This window comes from Podarcis pityusensis (genome assembly GCF_964106645.2).
Source record: "Podarcis pityusensis genome assembly, chromosome: 7".
Classification (NCBI taxonomy): Eukaryota; Metazoa; Chordata; class Lepidosauria; order Squamata; family Lacertidae; genus Podarcis; species Podarcis pityusensis.
Window position 1 is genome coordinate 434,985 of NC_138031.1, and position 19,367 is coordinate 454,351.

The 19,367-nt window shown below is 54.5% G+C and overlaps 1 protein-coding gene across 17 annotated transcripts in view; it reads right to left on the reverse strand.

Moving 5' to 3' along the window:
- Nucleotides 1–19,367, reverse strand: part of PLEC (plectin) — a 121,104-nt gene that overhangs the window by 41,375 nt on the left and 60,362 nt on the right. For 2 of the 17 annotated variants that reach the window (XM_081013937.1, XM_081013936.1), the window contains exon 1: nucleotides 17,560–17,718. The exons of 10 other annotated variants lie outside the window; for them this stretch is intronic. In XM_081013937.1, the coding sequence (XP_080870063.1) occupies nucleotides 17,560–17,575 (16 nt within the window). In that variant the 5' untranslated portion in view covers nucleotides 17,576–17,718. Of the gene's footprint in view, nucleotides 1–817; nucleotides 999–10,922; nucleotides 10,997–16,542; nucleotides 16,569–16,799; nucleotides 16,924–17,559; nucleotides 17,719–19,367 lie in introns of those variants that run through there. 5 more of the 17 variants (XM_081013929.1, XM_081013947.1, XM_081013946.1 and 2 more) reach the window with 3 other exon arrangements.

A 19,367-nucleotide genomic window follows, 5' to 3' on the forward strand; every position in this document is an offset into this window, starting at 1 on the left:
CCCCTTTGCTGCCAGGTGAGCCTGCCAAGCGCGGGAGGGGCTCCCTCCTCCTCCCCAGCCGACAGAAGCCCGACCAGGAACATTTTCCAGGCAGGACACCAGGCCGGCCGGCCGCTGCTTCCTCTGGGCTCCCTGCCCGCCAGAAGGAAGGGGAAACTTTGATTCACAGTCTTCTAATGCAGCCTTGTAATTAAAAATGGTTCCCAGGAGCTGAGCCCCCGCCCCCCCCCCCCACAGAGACCACCCCAAAGGCAGGGAGGACTTGGGCGAGAAGGAGCGGCGTTGGCTTCAAGGAGCTCAAGAATGGCCAGTTTGTTTTGCTGTTCGCTGCATTGTGAAAAACAATAAACACACTCGCATATAGAGATGTATTTTAAGACTTCCATTCTCCCGCGGCGCCTCTGCCTCCCACCCGCGTGGCAAGGGCCCCTTAGGGGGTGCCAGTCCAGGCACAGAGATGGGGCAGCCCCACCAGAGCCGGCTCCAGCCGAGGAGGCTCTAGTCAACCGCGCTCCCTGGGCTCTGGCCGGCAGCGGCGGGGGCAAAGGGCTCTGAAGGGTCGGGAGCGCGCGCGCAGCCAGGACTCCCTCCCTTGCGAGGGAGCGCGCGTGCGCGGGCTGGTTGCTACGGGGACGGGAGGCGGAGACAGCTCGTTCCGCGCCCCCTTTAACCCTCGGCTCGCCGCGCCCGAGGACGAGGAGGACCGAGCCTGGACGGCGCGCACCCTTGGCAGGAGGGAGAGGTGCAGCTGCTGCCTGGCAGTGCCCGCCTCCCACCGCCCGCCCGCCCGCTCGCTGGCAGCCACGCACCCACCTACCTACGCAGCAGAGCTGGCTGTAGAGAAGGCGCTGGCGGTAGCGCTCGGGGGCGCTGAGCCACTCCGAGGCGCCCAGGAGCACCTCCCGCTTGTAGGCGAAGTAGGCGCTCACCGACGGCTCCGCGCTCCCGCCGAGGGTGCTGCTGCTGCTGCTACGGGAAGCCATGGCGACGCGCTCTGGCTCCCTCCCGCCCGCCCGGCCGGCTCGACGGCTCCGCCAGCAGGAAGCGCCCCGCCCCGCGCCCGCCCCTCGCCACCAGGCCCGGCTGCTGCCAGAGATGCGCACCGCCGACGGGCCAGGCCTGGGTGGGACTGGGAAAGGGGAGCCCAGAGGCCGTCTAGTCTAACCCTAACCGCGATCTAGGCCATTGCGAACGCAGAAAAACGCCCCCAGGCGCACACGGCCGGCGCGCGCTCTGGCCACCAGTGCCGCGGGATGCGCAAAACTAACACCACAGGCTCTGGGAAAGGGCGCGCCTGTTCCAGTGCTGTTTTCAGTGTGCATTTGATACCTGACTTCCTCTAGTAATCATCGTCACAGAATCGCAGAGTTGGAAAGAACCACGGGGGTCATCTAGTCCAACCCCTCGCAAGGCAGGAAACGTTTTTGCGCAACGTGGGGCTCGAAGCCACGACCCTACAGACTGTACCATCCCAAGCCCGTCCCGTTCAAAGAATTTTTTGCTCTTCACTTTGCAGCATTAAATGTGTATTCGACACTTTATCTTCCTCTGTAGGGTCTTGTTGCGAAATTATTAAAATAATGTCTTTAGTTTCCTGTTAATTGTGTTGCTCTGCAGGGATACATTCTATTTATTTTCCTTCTGGTTTTGTTCGATGTTTCCGCGCAGCTTGTAAACCGCTTTGAGGTTTGCCGCCGACTTAAAAACACAAAGCGACATAGAAACGAAACGAACGACAAAGAAATAATCATTAACCAGCCGCCTTCCGCAGACTGGCGGGAAATGTCAGGCGGGCACCAAGCCAGGAGTGGCCTCCGAGAGGGGAGCGGGCCGCCTCCCCGGCCCTCGGAGGATGCAGACGAGCGACAAGCGCCACCGGAGCCACCCTCAGGGGCGCGGCGAGAAGCCCCCGGCAGAGGCAGCTCCGGCCCGCTGGGCGCTGCGGGACTCGAGCCAGCCGGTCCCGAGGGCGCGAGCGAGGGAAGCCCCGCTGGAGCCGCGCGGGGACTCCGCACGTCGCCCTCTCGTCACCAGCGCCTTGGCCGGGCGCCTGGCGAGGGAGCCGGCGACGCCCTCGCCTCCCTCCCTCGCTGCGCAGTCAGCCAGCCGCACCAAAGTCCCGTCCAGATGCCTCTGCTCCTTCTCCAGCTCTCCGGAGCCGGGCAGGGGGCACCGGGCTGGGCAACCTCTGGCGCCCCCCGTGGGGTCTCGCTCCTGCCCACGAGGGGAGCCCCCGGGACACGGTGAGGGCCGTGCCCCGACTACCCCGTGGGCCTCCCTGCGCAGGGAAAGGCCTGCCAGCCTGGCTATCTGGCCTCGCTCCCCCCGCGTGACCCCCGGCTCCCACGTGCGCGTCTGCGCGGGACAGATAAGGCCGCGCGCGGCTGCGAAAGGGCGCGATAAGCGCAGCGGGGGGGAGAGAGGGGTGCTTTTTCCCTGCAGGCATCCGGCCCCCAGGGGGCTCCCTGGCCCCTGAGTCACGCTGGGAAATTCTCAGGGCCAGCCTCATTCCCAGGGTCTGGGCGGGGCAGGGGGCAGCAGCAGGATCGCGCTGGCCCCCCTTCCCTCCCCACGGAGTAGAGGGACAATTGAGTCACTGGGCATAATCAGAACCAGATTCCTGCACCAGAACAGCATCCGCCCGCAGCCCCTTTTTTGGCACAGCAGGGCGGGAAGATGGAAAAAGTGAATAAGGACTTGGGGGGGGGGGAGGGTGTGCTGCGTCCGGGACAGGAAGAGCACGCAGGCGGCCTTTCCCGCTCACCAAAGCAGCGCCACACACCGCCCCGCCAACGCCCGCGCTCTGCACATGCTCAGAGGTGCCCTTTATGCTGCACACTCACCAACACGGCTCACTGTCGCGACGCGGCACCGACTGTCCCTCCCAGCCTTGAGGTCTGACTTCCTTCGCCCGCCCCCCAACAAAAAGCAACCCCCTCAAAGAGAGAGAAAGACCTGGGGGGTGGAAGTTGGGGGGAGGAGATGGGTGCTGCTCCTGAAACTGCGGAGGAAAAGCGGGAACCCCCTCCTAGCACGAAGGACGTGGGAAGAGCCCCCACAGCAGCACCAGCACAGGGGGCGCGGCTGCCCACTCTGCTCCCACCCCATAGGAAAGAGGGGCTCTCCGGGTGAGAGACCCACAAGCGGAGGGGCTCATCATTATCCCCTAGCTGGCCGCTAGGGGGCTCCACAACCCCTCCAGCCAGGACGCCCCACTATCCCACCTGCCTTTTACTCATATCATCTGCCAGCGTCTATCATGGGTAGGCAAACTAAGGCCCGGGGGCCGGATCCGGCCCAATCACCTTCCAAATCCAGCCGGCGGAGGGTCTGGGAATCAGCGTGTTTCTACATGAGTAGAATGTGTCCTTTTATTTAAAATGCATCTCTGGGTTATTTGTGGGGCATAGGAATTGGTTCATATTTTTTTTTCAAAATATAGTCTGGCCCCCAACAAGGTCTGAGGGACAGTGGACCGGTCCCCAGCTCAGAAAGTTTCCTGACGCCTGGTCTAGGTTGTTTGTGCCCTTGTTTTTATTCTCGTTTTTTTGTTTGTTTGTTTGTTTGTTTTCTTTTTTTTTCCCCATATGCTTTTTATTGAGTTTTCTTTAACATAAACAAACAAAATAAATACTCTAAAATTCAACAGTCATATGTCCACTTATTACGTTTTTAAATATTTGTTTTCTGTAAGTCACTTTGAGTTCACCTTGGCAGGAGAACTCCACTAATAAATATTATTAATAATCCCACGTCACCAGCCTAGAGAAAAGTGGGGTCCCCCCCATGGGGTCAGAGAGCACAAGGGAGCAAAGCACCAGCCTCAGGACCAACGAATATCAGAATATGGGCCCCACTCAGCCCCAGCCCCTGGGAGAAGGGGGTGCTGGACTAGAAGGGCCTTTGGCAGGTCTTAATGGTCAGGGGTCCCTTTACCTTTACCAGTTGCCTGTGGGGAAAGCAGCAAGCAGGAATCCCCTCCATGGGTCCCAGGGCAGAGAGGAGCCATCAGGGCAAATAGCCATCATAGCCCTTCTCTAGGTATTGGTCTCATCCTCTCTTAAGGCCATCCCAGTGGGGGGCCATCCCTGCCTCCTGGGGGAGCAAATGCCACACTTTAACTCTTCATTGATTCTCCCCACACGCAGCTTCACTGAAGGCCCACAAGTCCCCAGGTATGTCCAGAGGGACAGTGGAATCCCAGAGGCTGTGAAGTGCTCCCACTGCCTGGCCTGAGGCCAGTCCCTCTCCCCCCCCCCCCCCGCCTGCCTCTTCCCCACAACAGTCTGGTCTGTGGTCTGGTGAGGGAGAAACAGCCCCATTAGCAGCAGCCACAGTAACCAGGCCTCTTATTTGGTTTCCAGGATAAACAGCCTCCCTCGGCGCTCACCAGCTTGCAGACAGAAGCTGCGCCATCTAAAAATAGACCCAAGCCAGAACTGGGTGGGGCAGCCCCTCCCCGATTGCCTTGCCCCACAGGGCCCCCACCGGCACATCTTCCCATGGAACTATCTGACTTTTGATTCCCAAGATGGCGAACGGCACTTAGTCAGCGTGAGTGTGAGCTCCCTGATTTATCTTTTAACATTGTTTTAATGAGTATAGAAACCTTTTAACTTTTAACTTTAGTTTTTAGTTTTTAGTCTTAGTTTTAAATTAGTAAGTAGGAGGACGCCTTTTTCTATCGGGGAGACAACCATTAACCTTGAAACTGGGGCGGTTGCATGAAGAGAGAAATGACTAAGCAACTATACAGCCCTGCTTGTGGGAGAGGAACTGGGAAACGTACCAGAGATTCTAGAGATATAGACGACACAGAGGAACTGAGATGCCTGCCTCTTGCTAAACAAACAAAAATTAGTGAATCTGAAAGTACAAAGGATATTTTTAATATCCCGGTTTCAAACTCTTTCACACTGCTAGCAGAGATGAATGACGAGGAATCCAGTGTGAAAGAACCTTTTGATAACCTGCCTACTAAACCTTCAAGCAATAATAATACTGGCATCCACTCGAATGTTTGCACTAGAGCCCGTGAAAGCTGCATTGACGAGATACTATTTGAACACTCGACTACTTTAGACCTGGTTGCTAGAACAGTGGACTATATCTTTAAATACATAAAAGACATCCGAGGATCCTTGGAGAAGATTATCTCGCTTGTATCCCTAACAGGTAAAGACAGTTCCCCTGATGTACCACCTGAGATGAAGCCCTTACAAATGCCCAGAGCACCCGTTTTACCTCATACCTCCTGTATAATTCCTCAAGCTGCTGGCAATCAGAAAAGTGAGCAAGGTGAGCAAAATAAGAAGGAACAACACTCTGCACCTCCTCACAAACTGCTGCTGCAAGCTACCAAAATCTGCCTAACGGTTTGCCCCTTTAGAGGCAAGGTGATAAACTGGCATTATAAGAGTGATATAAGGAGACACCTAGCGGAGCTTCTGAGGGTAACCCCTAGCTCTATTGACCTGAAGCATATTGATCATATTAGCAGCAGACCTCAGAGGCAGAGAGTGCTGCTCTCCTTTAAAACCAAAAAGCTCCCTGCACTTATTATGTCCTCAAGAAGCCTTCTAATTAACTATGGAATCCTTGCTACAAGAGTCTTTACCAATACCAAGATCTGCCCCCTCTTACCAAACTGCTTGTTCAAAAAGAAAGCAGACAAGTCTGAGGGTCCGCCAATTGCCACGACCCCAACTCCCCTGGCCGCAGATCTAATCAGCTGGATTGACGCCCCCCTGCCTCCACTGACAAAGGCCATACATCTGGAGAATTCTACGGAGCGTGAGTTACTTCTATCCTTCTCCCAATTGCCAAAACTGGAGCGAACAGAGATAACGGACAGATTGGACGAGTTGCTACTCTGTCTCCGTAACTCAGAAGATCATGCTCATGTAAATAAGATGAATTCCTCACCAATTGTAGATCAGGCTACACAAGCCCAAGTGGTACCTGCTTTAACGACCTTTGATCTGCAACCTGGCTGTGCACAGCCTCGGGATGTCAAGTCCGGGCAGGATACAGTGGAAGATTCGACAACCCTCTGGTCAAATTCGGAAGCTGTGGCAAGACTGGATGCTCTTTTGGAGGCAAACCGAAAAGGATGCCTTCCACCTGCCTTACACTGCATGTTCCCTACAGCATCTGCAGATCCAAAAGGTCCACCCCCCTCAATCTTAGAGCATACTTTAAATGTAGAGTCTATGGACCTGTCGTTAAGTGATACTCCCGTGCACCAGAATCCATCCCTGCAGCTACCAATAATTAAGCCTCAATCCATGGCTGCTGCTGCGGTAAGTGGTGCTCGGAAATTGCCTGGTAAGCAAGCTACAATTACTTCCTTTTTCCAGCCTATTGTCCCCCCTCGCCGCATGCATTCCCAGGTGGATTCTGCCGTGCTGGTTCCGCAAGGCCCAGCATGACTCGAAGGGGTGACCAGGAGATTACTTACTTTCTTATCCTGGAATGTAGCTGGCATTAAACCTAAGCTGATGGATCCATCCTTTGTCGCCTACATAAAAGGCAGTCATATTCTTTTGCTGCAAGAGACCTGGGCTTGTGAGGGCTTCTCCCTATCAGGGTATAAGGGCTTCTACCTGAATGCACATCAGAATTTACTATCTCCTGGCAGACCACAAGGTGGGTTGGCTACCCTAGTTTCTTTGGCCTTAAACCTGCAGGTGGAACAAATCGACATCCAGTCGTCATCCATGCTGGGTGTTAAGCTACAAACAGCGGAGGAAGTGTTCGTGGTGATTAATGTTTATTTGCACCCAATCTATAAGAAAAACCTGGTGGACCAAAGATGGAGGGAAATTCAACAGACTCTTGAAACTCTCCTAGAGAAATATCCTGAAGCCACCTTCCTAGTTGCAGGAGATTTCAATGGCCGATTGTCTCACTCTGATAAATCATTATTTGCTAAATATAATAAATATCCCTCACTACCCATTTTAACCTCAGACCTTTTACCCAGGAATTTTAAAGACAGTGTTGCTACATATGCAGGTTTTAAATGTAGACAAACTTTGATGGCTCTTAATCTTCACCTTTTAAACGGAGCTCTCAGTTCTGATTACCCTGCCGAATTTACTTTCTGGTCAGGCTCCCGAGCCTCTACCATAGACTTTATTTGGACATCAGTAGACCTAATTCCCAAAATTTCCAACTTTAGGGTGGTAACGAGGCTGGAAAGTGACCATTTTCCATTAGAACTTTCTCTGACCCTGGATGGAGAATTGGCTACCTATTCCTGCGTGCCTATTACAAATAACCAGCTTCAGATGAGGCCCACTGCCTTAAAATGGACCGACAATATGGCTCAACGGATAAATGAACTCCTTTGGTCTGACCAACTGCAAGAGACAAGGGACTCCCTTATCCAGGCAGTTGAGCCACTGCCAATATATGACAATTTAGTAGAACTGCTAAAACCTTCGTTGGCTAAGACCCCGGTAATGAATAGTAACCATTTCTCTCATAAAAAGTGGTTTGACGAGGAATGTAGGCACTTCAAGAACAACCTATATAATGAATTCTTGGCATATAGGGCATCAAATGACTCCGCACCTAGCAGTCACCTTATGAACCTCAAGAGAAGGTATAAAGCACTATTAAAGGAAAAGAAGCGTGCGGCAGAAAGAAATGATTGGAAGAACCTTCTAAAAGCTGCAGAAAATAGAAATCCCTCTTCCTTTTGGCACCAAATTTCCAGATACCTGGGTAGACCGTTGTCAAGGATAGAACCCCAAATTTCAGCTGACACCTGGGAAAGCTTCTTCTCCGTTTTATATGCAGCTCACGCAGCTAGCGGAGGAAGGTTAGATTTGGCCCCCTTGCCAGAGTGGGATCCTGTTACCTGCTCTGAAGTGGAAACACTTATAGGCCAATTTGAGGCGGGCAAGGCACCCGGAGACGATCTTATTTCCATAGATGTTATTAAAGCCAATAAGGATTGGTGGTGTCCACCCCTAGCAGCTCTTTTTACTTATATAAACAAAACAGCACAATTTCCTCCAAGCTGGAACTCTGCACTGATTGTGTTAATTCACAAGAAAGGGCCGCGCACAGACCCGGCCAATTTTAGACCAATTAGCCTGCTAAATGTTATCGGGAAGATCTATTCAAGATTTCTACTTAACAAATTAACGACCTGGATGGAAAGCAACAATATCATCGCAGAGGAACAGGCGGGTTTCCGCCCCGGAAGATCAACAACAGACCAAATCTTAATCCTAAATCACTTGGCCACCAAGTACGCTGGCAATGGCCTAAAAGCCCTCCACGTCGCCTTTATAGACTTTAAGCAGGCCTTTGATCTAATTCCCAGGAACCAGCTATGGACAAAATTGGCAGCGACATCTATCGACCGCCGCCTTCTCTTGCTGATTATTAATTTGCATACAAATACCCTCTTGAGGATTAGGATAGATAGTAAGGGGCTAGTCTCCAATCCGGTTGCCACCACTAGGGGGGTAAGACAGGGCTGTTTGCTTGCCCCTGCTCTGTTTAACTTCTATATTAATTCGCTAGTGGTGCATATGGCAAATGCTGATTTCCATCCACCAAAACTGGCAGGACGAGCCTTGAATGTCCTACTGTATGCGGACGATGCCGCCCTATTAGCTACCTCCCCCATCGGATTAAGGAGGATGCTTCGAGCTCTTCATGAATATGAGACCCAACACGAGCTCCAATTAAATTATGCCAAGACCAAAATAATGGTCTTTGCTGCTCGACCGAAACCTAATTTATGGTCAATTAATGGTATTCCTTTAGAGCAGGTCAGTTGCTTCAAGTACCTGGGTCAGGTTGTAAGATCAAATAGGTCCTTCCTGGCGCACAGAGAATACATAGCCTCGAACGCATCCAAAGCAGCCCTGATGATTAGAACCCTGTACTCCAAGAAACAGGCACAAACTGTCAATGTTGCCTTACGTCTCTTTAAAATGAAAGTCCTCCCTCTTCTGCTGGTGGGCATTGCCTTGGGCTCACGTAGGGATTTTGAAAAATTGGAATCTATCCAAACCCAACTCCTCAGGGCCATACTCAGGATCCCCCCCTCTGTGGCAGGTGCGATCATGAGACTGGAAACCGGTTGTCAAGCCTTTAGGTATGTGGCCCTGAAAGCGAAGTTATGGCTATGGCTCAAGCTCTGTTTCAGACCGGTGGGTTTGGCCCCCTTGATTCTGAGGGATAACTTTAAATCTCCATGGGAAGGGGAGATAGTGGAGGAAGTGCAGAAGTGTGGGTTGTCCTCCCTTTATATAGAGTCCATGACGTATAGCCACGCAAAGGCGGTGATCGCGCAAAGATTAAGGGATATTGCCAGACAGGAGGACATAGCCCGTGTGAAACCTGGGCTGTTTCTGGGGGAGCAGTTGTATCGGGCTGCTCCAGCTCGCTACCTGGCGGATATCCACTACGTGGAATACCGCAGACTATTTACTGCGGCTAGGCTGAATGTTCTTGACTCGGCGGTCCTGAAGGGAAGATATGGAGGAGTCCCATATGACCAGAGATTATGCCACTGTGCATTGGGTGAGGTAGAATCCACAGAGCACATTTTATTGAGCTGTCCCTTCTACAACGATTTAAGACAGTATCTTATAACTCCATACTTACCCCAGCTCAGTTCCCGACAAAGAGGAAAGCAGACAGCATATCTGCTAAATAAGTCTTCTGGGAAAACAACCTTGTCAGTGGCTAAATTTCTTTTCCTGGCACTCAAGTGCCGGAAACGTATAATTGAATGCTTTGACATGGGTTATCTGTGAGAGGTCTAGTACTGTGGCCCTACCTTACTTATGTACCTTATGTAACTTATGATGTTATAGTTTATAATTATTGTGTAATGTTTTAATTCTGACTATCGGTCGAATAAAGAAATTGATTGACACCCCCTGGAAAGCCAGCAGCCCTGTCCGGAGTCCAGAGGTGACCTCCACGGCAGTCAAGAATCTGGACACACCCTGGAAGCTGATGCGTCCTGGCAGGTGCGACCTTGACGGGGTGGGGGGAGGGCAGCGGCAGCCCCCCCCTCGAGCAGGCCTGGCAAGGGGCCAAGGACAGCCACATAGGGAGGCAGGCAGGCAGGCAGGTGGCAAACGGCAAAAAGCGGAAGTTTTCTGCCCAGAAACAGGCTGCAGCCCAACAGGGATTAGCAGAATCAGCAGGGAGCAGCCAGAGAGGAGAATCTCTGTCAGATGGCTCAGCTGCACCCCCACCTGACAGCAGCAGGAGGAGCTGGAAGTCCCTCTACCTCCGCCTGCCTATTCCACCCCCAAAAAACCCTCCATCAACACTGGTCAGAGTCCATGTCAATTCTGCACTGTGTAGAACATTCAGCACAGAACGCCTGCAGGCTGAGCTTTGGGGCAGCAGTGGTCAGGAACCCAGAGGCCCCACACACATTCACCCCTCCCCAGGCCTGCCTGCTTCATTGCCCAAGCTGTCCTTTGCCCTCCACCTGCCAAAAAACCCCATTCCCTCCCCTGCTCTGTCAGCTGTCATTTTGGCAGATCAGGAGCATAGCTGTCAACTTTTCCCTTTTTTAAAGGGAAATTCCCTTATTCCGAATAGGATTCCTTGCAAGAAAAGGGAAAAAGCTGACAGCTATGCTCCTGATCTGCCAAAATGATCAGGGGGCTGAAGCAGAAACACAGAGAAAGGGCCCCAAACACTCTCTCCCTCTGCACACACGGAGACACAAACCCCTCAAGTGCTGTGAGTAGATGCCACCACGTATTTAAGTCCATGGAACAACAACAACACAAAACACACACTTTAGTATGTAGTATTTAACATTAGCAACCACGGGTGTCGATTCACTGGAGGGGCAAAGCTTGCAGTGGGTGTTGGAGCCCAGGCGACCCCCCCCCCTCCAATCAGGGCTGCCGCTTGCAACAACTTACAGTCCTGGGGCAAGGAAAGGCTCCAGCTCACCCACGAGGAGGCCTGGGCAGAGAGGACTCTGTGAGCCATTGCCCTGGAGGTCAAAGGCAAAAGGTTAGACAAGCGCAGGAGCCGCCGTGGTCCAGAGAGACAGCAGGAAGCAGGAGGCATCGGGGTCCCCCACTTTGGGGGAGCCTGACAGCACCCCACTCCCCACTGGCACAGCAGCTTCCATGGGCAGGAAGGCTACGATTCGGGCTTCAAATTCTAGAGAAAAGGCAAGTAAGAGGTAGAACTCTATAAAATTATGCACAAAGTGGAGAGAGTGGATGGAGATGGGTTTTTCCCTTCGGTCCAGTACAGTGGTGCCTCGCAAGACGAAATTAATCCGTTCCGCGAAAGGGGGGAAAGCGGGGAAAAAATCTCAAGACTTGCAAGACATTTTCATCTTGCGAAGCAAGCCCATAGGGGAATTCGTCCTGCGAAGCAACTCCAAAACGGAAAACCCTTTCGTCTAGCGGTTTTTCCGTCTTGCGAGGCATTCGTCTTGCGGGGCACCACTGTATATCTGAAGGAGCGTCTCCACCCCCATCGTTCAGCCCAGACACTGAGGTCCAGCTCCAAGGGCCTTCTGGTGGTTCCCTCACTGCGGGAAGCCAAGTTACAGGGAACCAGGCAGAGGGCCTTCTTGGTAGTGGCACCCGCCCTGTGGAACGCCCTCCCACCAGATGTCAAAGAGAACAACAACTACCAGAATTTTAGAAGACATCTGAAGGCAGCCCTGTTTAGAGAAGCTGTTAATGTTTGATGCATTACTGTATTTTAATATTTTTTCGGAAGCCACCCAGAGTGGCTGGGGAAGCCCAGCCAGATGGGCGGGGTATAAATAATAAATTTATTATTATTATTATTATTATTATTATTATTATTATTATCTCTCACAGCACCAGGATGTGTGGACTTCCAGGGAAGCTTAATGTTGGCGGGTTCAGGGCGGCGCCAAAGGAAGGACAAGGGAAGAAGGCCGCAAGGGTCACCAACTGAGATGGCTTTAAAAGAGGACTGGGCAAGTTCATGCAGGAAAAGGCTAGCCATGGTTCCTGGCCGCAGTGACTACGCTCTCCCTCCACTATCGGAGAGCTGCTGCCAGGAATCAGGAGAGGGGGTGGCTGCTGCTGCTGCCCCCACATCCTGCTGGTGGGTTTATTATTACTAGTAGTACCAGTAGTAAAGGTAAAGGACCCCTGGACAGTTAAGGCCAGTCAAAGGCGACTCCGGGGTTGTGGCACTCATCTCGCTTTCAGGCTGAGGGAGCCAGCATTTGCCCACAGACAGCTTTCCAGGTCATGTGGCCAGCAGGACTAAACTGCTTCTGGCACAACGGGACAGCGTGATGGAAACCAGAGCGCACGGAAGTGCCATTTACCTTCCTGTCACAGCAGTACCTGTTTATCTACTTGCACTGTTTGGCGTGCTTTCGAACTGCTAGGCTGGCAGGAGCTGGGACTGAGCAACGGGAGCTCACCCCATCGCGGGGATTCGAACCACAAGTCCAAGAGGCTCAGTAGTTTAGACCACAGCACCACCTGCTCTCCTAGTAATAGTAGCAATAGTACCCCACCCATCTTGACTAGGTTGCCCCAACCACACTGGGCGGTTTCCAACACACATAAAAACATAATAAAATGTTAAAAGGCTTCCCTATACAGGGCTGCCTTCAGATGTCTTCTAAAAGTCAAGTAGTTGTTTATTTTCTTGACATCTGATAGGAGGGCGTTCCACAGGGTGGGCTCCACTACCGAGAAGGCCCTCTGCCTGGTTCCCTGTAACTTGGCTTCTCGCAGTGAGGGAAGGAGCTGGACCTCAGTGTCCGGGCTGGACGATGGGGGTGGAGATGCTCCTTCAGGTCTACAGGGCCATTTGGGCATTTGACTGGATGAACAGGATGCTGAGTGGGCTTTTTGCCTAATTCAGGAGCTTAGCTCATCTGCCAGGCCAGGGACTGTTTCCTTGAGCACTGAACCAGCACAAGTGATGCAGCAAAATAGTACATATATAAAGAGAAGCCTAGCCCTGCCATTCTGCCCCATCCAAATCACAGAATGTTGTGCCTCCCCACCAGGGTGGATAAAAATCAATGATTATTTTTTTTAAATTAATTTAAATTGGTTTTTTGTATTTAAATTGGATTTTTAAAATAAAATGCTGGGGGGGGGGGGAATCTTTCTAAAGATAGTTTTCTATTTAAGTTACATTACAGTCCAAAGGTTATTCATCAGGAAATAAGGATTTGCTTTAAGTTTTTCATGTGTGCTAAAACTCAGTCTAAGTTTTTTTTTTTAATTGTTTAACCACATCAGTTAACAAACATGGATACATATGCTACAATGTTATTGTTTTAGCTAAATAAATGGTTTAAATAAATGGTTATTAAGGAAATGATTGTTTTTCTCCTTCCAATAAAGTATAGCAGAAAAGTTGTCCAAATATAAACATTTAACTTATTAAACCTCACAATAATTTCATAATTATCAGTCAATGTATTTCTAATAGTATAACCAAATCAGAAATTTTTGATATAACTGTAAAAACTACTCTGAAAAATTATTATTCCAAAAATGAAACCTTCATCTGGTTCCCCACCCTGCCAGCCTCCCTCCCACCCGGGTCCCCAACCGCCACCGGCAGTTTCAAAGCCAGGAAGCTCCAATTTCACTGTGCACTACCAGACTGCGGTTTCCTGATCACTTGATGTGTGTTTTTTGGGGAGGAGGCTGCCATGGCAATGGAGGGAAGGCCCCACCCACACTGGTGCCCGGAATGAGTGGCAGAGTGGCAGAGATTCCGAGAAAACCACCAGCTCAGCTTCTGACAGAAGGGGCAGAGGGGGAAACAGGAGTTGTGGGCAGCCATAGGAACCTCCTCATTTGTGTCACGAAAGTCAGAGGATGTCACCCATGGGTGGGGCACCAAGGCCGGTGCAAGACATGGGACTTGCAGATGTTAAGACACAGAAGCGGGTCTCCCGCATGCAATATTTGTTTGTTTATTAAAGTATAGCAGCCTCTTGCAAAACAGCAGCGCATTGTACAGAAACCACACAAAAAAACCTTTAAAAGCAGGAATAGAACCACCATGAAGACGGCACAATTTTCCTGAGCTGAAAACCCTGTGGCACCCGAAGCCCAAGCTTAAGGGTGGGCTTTGGTTCTGCAGCACCAAGGGAAGATGCACTCTGCACATACTCAGAGAAAGTCACAGACTGAGTCCTAGACTCCTGCTTCTGCATTTGGCTGGGCACAGCACCACTTGCCAAACAGCACCACAGAACTGGGCCTATGGGAGGGGGAGGGCAGCTGTGAAATCGGAGCTGAACGCAGCATGACTGGGCAGCATGGCGGGCTGGGCTGGGCCCAAGAGAAGCAGAGAAGGTGGGGGGGCTCTCTCCAGGCTCCCCCACTCTGGGAAACAGCTGGGGGCAGCAGCAGCTGGCAGGGGGAACAGAGCCCAACAAGGATGCCAGCTCAAAAGGCTGGCTGGCACATGATCCTCGTGAGAAGGATGGGGGGGGGGGAGAGAGAGCACCCAGTGGTGACACTGCTATGCAACTCCAGCCTTTAGCTGGGGGGGGGGGAGAAAGCACAGCAAGTACAGACACCTTTGCCCCAGAGACCCTGCAGGACAACAGAGGAGGACGCCAGGAGCACAGTCCTTCCCCCTCCTGCCCCAAAGCACAGCCAGAGAAGCAGCCTGGCTCCTCCCCACCCTTTTGAAAACATGCTCAGAGGCTGCCACCTGCGCTGTCTGGCACAGCCCCACCCAAGCTGAGGCACAGGTGCTGCTAAGAGGTGACCATGCCCAGCTGGCATCAAAAGGAGAAGGCTGCTGGTTCCCCAAGGAGCGTGTGGCAGAGGGGTGGGGCTGGCATGCTTTTATGTGAGCCATGGTGCCACTTCCCTTGCCAGTCCTCTGTTCCCTGGGACCCTCAAGGGAAAGATATGCTGTGCCTGCTAGAACAGAATGAACAAGGCGGCGCTGCTGCTGCTGCCGCCATCATCCCACAGGGTTTGCTAAAGGCCAAAAAAAAGACATTACGCATGTGGAGCCCTGAGCAGCTGGCAGGAGAGGGTTAAACTCTCCCTCATCCTCCCCCTCCCCAATTTCCCACTGAAAATCACCCCTCCCCAAAGTGCTTTCGCTACCAGAACAAACTGTGCCATTTAAATGCACTCTCCTGCTCCCCCAACAAAGAGCTCTGGTGCCCAGTGCCCCACACATTTGTGTGGGATCAAAACAGAACTGCCAAATGCCACATTCCTTCAACTGAAAGGTCACCGGCACATGTGAGGGTGAGGGCGGCATCCTAGGGTGGCCCCAGAAGTGAGATCTGGGGGTCTGACAGACAGACACTGACCCCCTTGCAGAAGACCAGGCAGCATCCCAAACAGAAAACTAAAACAGGAATGTTTGGCCAAAACAGATTCTGCCTCCCCAATGCCCCCCCCCAAGGAAGGAAGTGTCCTCTCTGGAGATGGTCAGATGGCATCAGAAGTGGCACTGGAAAATATTCCAGGGGAGGCAATCACGTCATCAAGCAGGAACATCACTTTCACTATCCAGAAATTAACCTCCTCCTTTCCTGCGCTTCCACCAGAAATTCAATCCTACTGATCTTTAGGCAAAGCTTTGCTGCTCCCATTTAAAAGCCAGAGAAGCAGCAGCAGCAGCAACAGCTGCCACCCTCCTTCCTGGGGGGACACCTGCTCATTCTCCCCCCCCCCATACCTACAACTAAACCTGCCCTTTGTCCCACTCCTCTTGCCCCCACCGAAGTGGGCAGCTGCTGCTGCTGAAACATGCAATGAAGGCCCCCCACCAGTCATTCCTTGTGGGTTCTGGCAGACCCCCAAGGGCAGTGGAGACAGCCTTGCCACCCAGAGAGCAGCAACTCCCCAAGAGAGACCCTCTCCAGCCCCACAAGCAGCTGGCCCAGTGCTGTGCCTGCATTCATGGGGGGGGGGGGTATTGCCTTGGCAGAGGTAATTCCAGAGTCCAGTTCAGGACACAGCTTGACGTCACGGGTCTCAGAAGGGAACTAATTCCACAGACCTCATTCTGCTACTATCTAGAAGATGCTCCAGCTTGGAGTCACGGAGAAAAGCCACTACGACTTGGGTGGCATCCAGTGGGGCAGTTTGAGAGGCCAGTTGGTGGAGCCCCAGAAGGAGGAGAGTGTAGCGTCTCACCCCAGCTACTCTCGCTGAGGAGGAAGACTCTGTGAGACTCCCATCTCCCTGGAGAGCCAGTGGAAGCGGAGGAATGGGCTTCCTAGCCAGGCGGGCTGCGCTGCATCAGGTCAGCAGCAGGAGGCGCCCCTGCTCCCCCTCTCATCACAACAGCCTTGTAAGGTAGGTCGCCTTGAGCGCGGCCCCCGACCAAGCTCAGCCAGCGGCACTGAAGGCAGCGAAGGGACCCAAAGAGCTTTCGACCTGAAGGCGGCACCCAAAAGCCGCCAAGCCGTCCACGGAATTGGAGACCACGAGGGTCACCTAGTTCAACCCCCTGCAATGCAGGAATCTTTGGTCCAGCTTGGGGCTCCGACCCACAACTCTGCGGTCCAGAGTCCCCCACTCTACCGACCGAATTATCATCCCTTCGTTGCACAAGACGCCGCCGACTGACAACCGACGGAGCGGCTCTCCTGCAAAGGCCGGCTTCTCGGCACGCGGGCGCGCCTTCCAGCCACGCAGGGGTTAATGGGCGCGCGCCCACGTGTCAGTGTTTGGTTGCCGGGGGGGGGAGGGGGGAGCTCGGTCGCCTCGCCCCGCCCCTCGGCGCGCGCCCGCCTGCCTGTCCTCGGGGCCCCAGCGCCGCCCGCGCGCCCTCTCGCCACTCACCGTCCTCGCCGGGGCTCCCCGCGCGGCGCCGGTACCAGACGAGGGCCAGCGTGAGCGCGTGGCCGGCCACCACCAGCGACGGAAAGAGGTTGCCGCCGCCGGGATCCATGGCGGAGGCCGCGGGCGACGCCGAGCAGGGCACGGAGGTGCTCCGACGGCAGCAGCAGCCGCTACGCCGAGTCCCTGGCGCTGAGCGAGCGGCCGCCCCGCCCGAGCCGCCAGCGCAGGATCCTCCTCCTCCTCCTCCTCCCGGGGCAGCCCGCAGGCCCGCCCCCCTCGGCCCGCCGCCCGCACTGCGGAGCCGCCGGAGCCCGGCCTAGCCCGGCGCAGCCTCGACGGCGCGAGCCGGCCCCGCCGCTGTCCCTGCGCTGGCAGCGCTCAAGGTTACCCGCGCGCCTTGACCACTCCCTTCGCCCTCGCCAGGGCAGAGCCCAGCGCCTTGGCACGCCCTCCCCCTCCCCTTAGCTCTGCCCCTTCGATCCAACCATTAGGCAACGCAGCCACACGACCGAGGGAGGCAAGGAGGGAGAATCGCGGGTCTCGCTCGCGCCAGGCCTGATGCCCAGCCTGCCAAGTGCGCTCCGCATTCCCCGGAGCCAAGCGGGAGGGCGAGCGCGGCGCTGCCCCGGGTGGGCAGAGCAAATACCCCCCCCCCTCCATCAATCACGGCCGGCAGCGGCCAAGCTTTTTATAACTGCCAGGAACTCGCCCGGCCGGCGCCAGTGCCTCCCCGCTCGGCCGTCCGAGACCCACGGCTTACCCGGCACGATCTTCATGGGAGAGCCGCTGTCCCGGAGGGCAACCCCCGGCCGCGCAAGAGGAGCAGCTACAGGACGCGGCAGCGGCAGCCCCCGAGTGAGGGTCCGGAGCTGCGGGCTTCACGACACCGCCAGCCCCCGCGGGTCCCCCGTGGCTGTTGGGGAGGGGGCAGTGGCGCAGGCGGGCCTATAAATAGCCCGGCGACGGCGAGGACGGGCCTTGTCACGGCTCTCGAGTTAGAACATTACACCGGAGCGAGGAGGAGGAGGAGGAGCCAGGCTGCGCTCGGCCAGGGACCCCACAGCGCAGCTGCCCCCTCCCCGGCGCAGCAGGCACCTGTGCGCGCCCCCTCGGACAAAGGCGCCGCCGGGCGCGCCTGCCTGAGCCGGGCCTCCGCCGCAGTTTCTCCTCCTGCCTGACCCTCCCCCTCTAGGGGCGAGGGGTGCTCTCCGCAAGCATCTTCCTACAGTGGGGTTGGTAGGGGGCTTCCACCCCCAACCCAGGGCCTGCGCCGCTCGCGGGAGAGATCCTCTCCCTGGAGCCAGCGGCGAAGCTGCTTAGGAGGAATTGGCGCATAAGGAGCAGCGGGCCGAGGGTTAGAATGTCAGGTTTGGGGGTGACGGCTATGCTCCGTACCCACCTCAAACGCCCTTCGTGCCACGACTGGCGCCCCCACCCATCGCCCTCCAGCAGGGCTTGGCCTTTGCGCCAGGAGAGGACGCTCCGTCCGGCCTCTCCCAGGGGAGAATTCCAGGTCAGGGCATCGAAGCAACGGGAGGCAAGACCCGCTCTTCCAACAGCCTTGAAAGGCAAGGAGTGGCCGCTTGGAAAGGGGAAAGGTTGCACCATCAGCGTCGTAAAAATGCTATAAATGTATCTGCGGGGCTGGCATGTAACCTTTGCTGCCCTTCAGCAGCACCCCACAGCCAGCGGGGGGTTAATCCTGACGCCACAGGGCGGTCAAGCACCTGAGTCCACCCTGGAGGTGGTTCTGATGTAGGAGAGAGATGAGCTGCCCGCGAAGGTTCTGCTCTATGCGAAAGAATCGGAGTCGATTAGTTGAGAACAATTAAGGCAGCTGCAATGCAAGTTCGGTAAAGGAGGTGGGGGGGAGAGAGGTCAGGGAGACCATCCAAGGGTAGTTCATCATTCACTGGAATCAAAGGGCAGGTGGAGGATTCCTAAGCTGTTCATTCCAACCCTCTGCCAGCCCCAGGGCGCCCCCAAAGGCCTCTGTGCTCCAGTAAGGAAGAGCCCACCAGCTCCCTGAGTAGTTGGGTCAAAAGAAGAGCCTGCAGGATCGGGCCAGTGGCCCCTCTGGTCCAGCACCCTCTTCTCACAGTGCTCAACAAGATGCCAAACTGTGAAGCCTGCAAGCTGGATCTGAGCACAACAGCTGCCCCCTGCTCACCGGAGATTCCCAGCACAAGCTGCCTTCTCCTCCACCCTGAAAGCTCAAGAAGTTCCCGGGAAACCTTTCCTCTCCCTCTTGTGACTTGCGCCCCTTAGATCTGGCCTCTCCTTGCCCTCTGGGGCTGAGAATATGAGCCTGGACCCTCCTCTCTGAACCAGCCCTTGAAGTAGCTATTGAGCCCCCCCTGAGGTTTCTCTGCCCAAGGCTAGATGCGCAATAATTCCTTCAACATTTCCTTTCAAGTTAAATTACATTTTTCTCTCTCCTTTCCTTTGAGGAGCCTGGTGTGTGCCTGTCAAATGTAAGCGATCCTCCTCACACCTTTCACTTCTGGCAGGGATCTAAAGTGCTTGCCTGGAGTCCTAGCTGCTTGATTTGTGTGGAGGGGAGGGGTA